The sequence below is a fragment of the Lytechinus pictus genome, chromosome 3 (assembly GCF_037042905.1).
Source record: "Lytechinus pictus isolate F3 Inbred chromosome 3, Lp3.0, whole genome shotgun sequence".
Lineage (NCBI taxonomy): Eukaryota > Metazoa > Echinodermata > Echinoidea > Temnopleuroida > Toxopneustidae > Lytechinus > Lytechinus pictus.
The window spans coordinates 6,191,920-6,197,023 of NC_087247.1; the positions used below are offsets into that span (position 1 = coordinate 6,191,920).

A 5,104-nucleotide genomic window follows, 5' to 3' on the forward strand; every position below is an offset into this window, starting at 1 on the left:
CCAAAATCAAGGAAAGTAGTCATATCTGACGACCTGTCCGACCACACAATGTTGACAAAATTGATGAAACGTTCTCCTGAAAAATTATTCCCAGAAAGCATCATGTTTGTGCTTTTAAAAATATTTTGTTTATGACAAATCATAGATAAAAACAATACACAGGCCTGCAAAACAGATAGAGAGGCAGAAACGACAGCTAATACACTGCAAAAACTCCGGTGTTGATTTAACACCAGCCCGGAATCTATATATGTCCACACCAGAGAAGTATTGAAACAACACCAGTTTGGAATCAAACCGATGCTGTTTTAATACTAATTGGTGTTGTATAAACACCTATCTGGTGTTAGACCAAAACGAAACTGGTGTTGTTTAACACTTCTCTGGTGTGGACATATATAGATTCCGAGCTTGTGTTAAATCAACACCAGAGTTTTTGCAGTGTACTTTCTAATGTTCATTATTTTTTCTTCATTTTGTTTTCAATATTTGCAACACTGTCACTTTCAGTGAATTGTCCTACAAACCTAATACAATTGCAATACAAATACTTATCTGGATCATAATTCCAAGTGTTATAGTTCGTCTGTCGCTGACGTTCTACTTTTCCCATTAAAAAAATGAGATGCATGATTTTTATTCTCGATATTACCCGCTACCATCGTCAACATACATGATGTAATATAACTCAGAAAATTTAATTGGCAAGATCTTCCCTCTTCGAAAAAACATTGAAATAATAATAATGATAATAATAATCCGCTTTTATATAGCACTTAATATATCGGAACGTGTCTAAGCGCTTTCTAGATATGTTATTACCCCGGTCATCGGATTCAATCAGTCATTCCCGCAAATAATGTGTGCACATCCTCCACTCCCTGGGGAGTATTCCAGTCAGTCGCCGGTAAAGCGCACACAGTACTGGACAAGCTACAATGACTTTCACATCCTATCAGGTACCCATTTAGCACCTGGGTCGTGAGTGGCAAAGTTTGGATTAATGCCTTGCCAAAGTGGCCAGACCGCGGTGGGATTTGAACACACGACCCTCTGTTTACAAGGCGAGAGTCAGAACCACTACACCACGGATCCTCCACATGGTAATAGGGAGAAATTAAACCCTCAAGTGTTTATTCTCTTCGCTGCTTCCTCTGCAGCGCGATTCACCATACCCTTTCTAATCAGGGCCGTGTAGGGTACGTCACCGCGAAGAAGATCTTGGCAAAATTTGGAAACATTCTTCAAGGTCAGCTTATCCTCTCTCCTATCCCCTGTGTTATTCTTCTTCGTATCGATACACATATCCATTGCATTCGACTCTATCTCTCTAAAATGTGCTAAATCTTCATGGAAGCTTGGGCCGTAGTCAACCACCCTTTTCCAAAATGTACGATTAAAGTGCTCGTAAAGCATGAAATCGGCCGCGCTCCATTCCCTAATTCTGTCCGCCATATCTTGGTTTACGGAGAACCTATGGCTTTTGCTACGGATACCGTTCGAGATATATAGAATGTCTGTGTAATCCCAACATAAAAGCTTTTTTAAAAGAATGAGGGATTCTTCAAAATATTCCGTGATCATAACCAGATCTATCTCCCTGGATAACTGGTCGATTTTGTCTTGAATTCTAGCCACGTTTTCCTCGTCGACGTGGGCGAATCCGAGGTCGTACATCTGTCCATTTCGGCTCCGTGACCATAAATAACTCTTCATTGCGTAGTACTTTCGAGGCTGAGACATGAAAGTTTCAAACGGATTTTTCGTGGTTATTTTGAGGTGTTTGCCCATTTCGAAATACCCGAACGCCGATTCGAGCTGAGTCACTGGATCCCGTATGATCGTGATATACTTTGCCTCGGGTATAGCAAGGTCCATCTCTTCCCTGTTGTATCTAACATGGTTCACAAGCATGTCGAAATCGTTCCGGCTTCTGTTTGGAATCTTATATACCATGGATCGCTTAAACAGGCCTTCAGTCGAGATGATGTGGCTCCCTTTAGACATGGCAAAACTCAAATTACGCAAGTATCCATAGCGTTCAAAGATGGAAGCCGTGGTGGTGGACCCCGTCTTATGCGTTTTGATGTAAACTATCCTTTCTGTGGGCTTACAGCTACTTTGTGGGTTCGGAGAAGTGGTTGCAGCGAGGGCTGGGCCAGTGAAACCTGGACTAACGGGGTCAGTGATTGATGTCTTGGACAAAGTTCTTGTAATGCTATAAGATGCAGCTGCATTGGCGACATTGCTTTTGTTAGAGTCGGTCTCTTGTTTTTCCTCTTTGATCAAGCGGTGATACCTGATGAGAAGAGAAGGGTAGAAAATATAACTGACAACCACATATCAAATTTAACTAAAGGGACATCAATGTACTTCCCTCTGATAACAATCATGGGCAGATACAGTATGTCTCAGGATGAGTTATAACGCAGAGAATCTATTGTCAAAAGCCCTTCATAACAAAGAAGCCTTTGTCGAAAATCGGTGAATCGAAACAGCAGTGTCGTCCTGGGGAGTGTTTCATCAACCTTTTCATCCGACAAGTTGTCGGATCTGACATCTTTCTCTGATGTTGATTGGCTGAGAGGTACTGTTACTATGGTAACTGTCGGATAAAATGGGACTTGTCGGATAAAACGTCCGACAAGTCCTTTCATGAAACGCTCCCCAGGACTCTGGACAAAATGACATATTTGCAATTTGTGTCCGGTCCGATCAATCTTAAGACGATGTGCTGTCCCGGTCCACCAACTTTCGACAATGACCTCTAATCTTTCCAGTGTGATTGGACGGGAATTCTCAATAGATTCTGAACGTTGCAGAAAGTGGTTGCTTAAATACGCTATTATCAATTATCATCCATTGTAAAGATATTTTCCTCTTTCCCTATTAAAAGAAAACGATCACCCCATGCATACAATCAAAGCCATTTAATCTAAAACGCATTTGCAAATTGTAAACCGTGAAAACAACTTGATTGACCGTCCATCGTTTTTAAAGTTTTTGCGCCTACAACACTCTACAATGACCATTGAACTTAAGTTCTTTGCGTCACATCTCTTGAAAATCTCATCAAAACTCCCGCAGATGGTATTAACAACCAGCAAATATAGATATTAAAGATAAGAGGGTTGTCTAAAAGTATTATACGGGTATTATGATGCCAGTATTCCAGAGTATGCCTTTACTCTCCAGAGTCTCCAGTCGAGAAGATTGTTTGACGTCATCAACACAACTTGTCTTCCACTGTCTTACATAATACCTTGGTCACATTTGCTCTACGGCGGCCGTACGGCGAGTCGAAAACAGCCGTTTTATTAATTTCAATTCAAACCACCCATTATGTAGCTTGTACACAAAATGTTAAAACGGCTGTTTTCGACTCGCCGTACGGCCGCCGTAGAGCAAATGTGACCGATGTATAACAGATACCTATCTCCAGCTGTACTTAATTTCATCATTGGGTTATAGTTACAAAGCATTACTTATGCTCTGCAAATACAAGAGAGCTAATCTAATCACTATTCACTCTTTTCTCGGAGTGGTAATATGGACAGAACTGTACATCCTTATCGAATCCATTATGGCTCATTCTGGAGTGAAATATTCGTATTTTCACACATTTTCACTCAAAAGGGGTAAAATCCACTCTCAAAAGATGCAAATTTCACTCCAAGAGTGCGATCGTTGAGGAAGAGCCTTTTTATGGTAACCTTGCCATCCAATGGTATCTTTCATGAAATTCTTGATTCTGATTGGCTATTGAGCATTGTAACCATGGTAGTTACCATTGGGTGGCAAAGTTATCATAATAGTAAATTTTATGCAACGGGGCCAAGGTTAGCTGATTTAGCTCTGTAACATTTAGTGTTTTTCATTAAAAATTTATTGCATTGATTTAAAGAAGAAGTTCACCCTGAATAAAATTTTGTTGTAAAAATAGCAGGAAAAATAATTAAAAAAATATTGGTGAAGATTTTAGGAAAATCCGTTGAAGATTAAAAAAAGTTATTAGAATTTTAAGTTTTGGACTTGTGACGTCATAAACGAGCAGCTGCCCCAGGTGTTATGTAGAGTAAAATGCATAAATTTCATTTTTTTTTTAATGGTTCGTTGTGACTTATTTTTGTTTTCTTTTGTCTATTGTCTATGATTTGTCTATTGATAAACTGAATGTACAGTATTAAAAACCATTTTCAATTTTCTGCGAAAATGACTTTTCATTAATTGTATACCATTCGACATGTAGGAAAGCTGCTCGCATAATTATGACGTAACAAATCGAATAATTAAAATTCTTATAACTTTTTTATTCTTTGATGGATTTTGCTCAAACCTTCGGCAATATTCATCATATTTTTATGCTATTTTTAAAATATACTTTTTGTCAGGGTGAACTTTCCCTTTACTAACACTTCAAACACAATAATATAGAAAGCGTCAAACCTGGGTATCCCCGGGTGAGGTATTGGTTCTGCTATTGGCTTGGTGAATCTGTTGCTTCCTGGAAAATAGATGCAGATCAGAATAACTAAACAACATACAGGGAAGATGGTCGACTTGAGATATTTTCCTTGTGACGTTTGGTTGATGGAAAGACCACTGTCGGGCCCAGTGGTGCTTGCGGGCCGACCTTCATCTCCCTCCTTCGGGTTCATTGTTGAATCGTCTTGTGCATTGATGATCGACCTCAGGGATCAGAAGCAAGCAAAGCACGAGAAGGGGAGGCAATGACGGGCTCACTGAAAGGAAATAAATAAACATGGTTACGAAGTTAATTATAGCAAATTGAAGGCCAAGTCAATCCTATTAAAGTAAGAAACATGCTAGGTCCAATGAATAGAGAATGGACCAAAACCGTGTTTTTCGATACAATGTTCTTACAATATTTTACCTCTGCCATTACATCTGCCATATTTGCTTCCGCTATTTTTGCCTCTATTTATTTATTTATTTATTTATTTATTTTGTTTTATTTATTTTATACTGCAGGGTAGGCCTGTTCAGTTCTTAAAACTGCTTTACAAAGGCGCCCTGCAGTTTAAAATACATGTCAAGATAACTATGAACAACAACAACAAACAACATCAAAAATACAAAATAT

At 39.0% G+C, this 5,104-nt stretch overlaps 1 protein-coding gene across 1 annotated transcript; it reads right to left on the minus strand.

The window, feature by feature from the left end:
* Nucleotides 1-379: 379 nt before the first annotated feature.
* On the minus strand, nt 380-4,738 carry LOC129255980 (galactosylceramide sulfotransferase-like). Its single transcript, XM_054894292.2, has 2 exons — nt 4,447-4,738; nt 380-2,299 (listed from the first exon to the last, which is right to left on the minus strand). The coding sequence occupies exons 1-2, from the start codon at nt 4,656-4,658 to the stop codon at nt 1,126-1,128; spliced, it is 1,386 nt and encodes a 461-aa protein (XP_054750267.2). The 5' UTR covers nt 4,659-4,738; the 3' UTR covers nt 380-1,125.
* Nucleotides 4,739-5,104: the final 366 nt, after the last annotated feature.

Excerpts from the sequence above, each read along its gene's own strand:
- LOC129255980 (XM_054894292.2), bottom strand. The coding sequence starts at position 4,658 with ATGAACCCGAAGGAGGGAGATGAAGGTCGGCCCGCAAGCACCACTGGG. Across the intron at positions 2,300-4,446 it reads CCTCACCCGGGGATACCCAG|GTATCACCGCTTGATCAAAG; the intron begins GTTTGACGCTTT and ends TCTTCTCATCAG.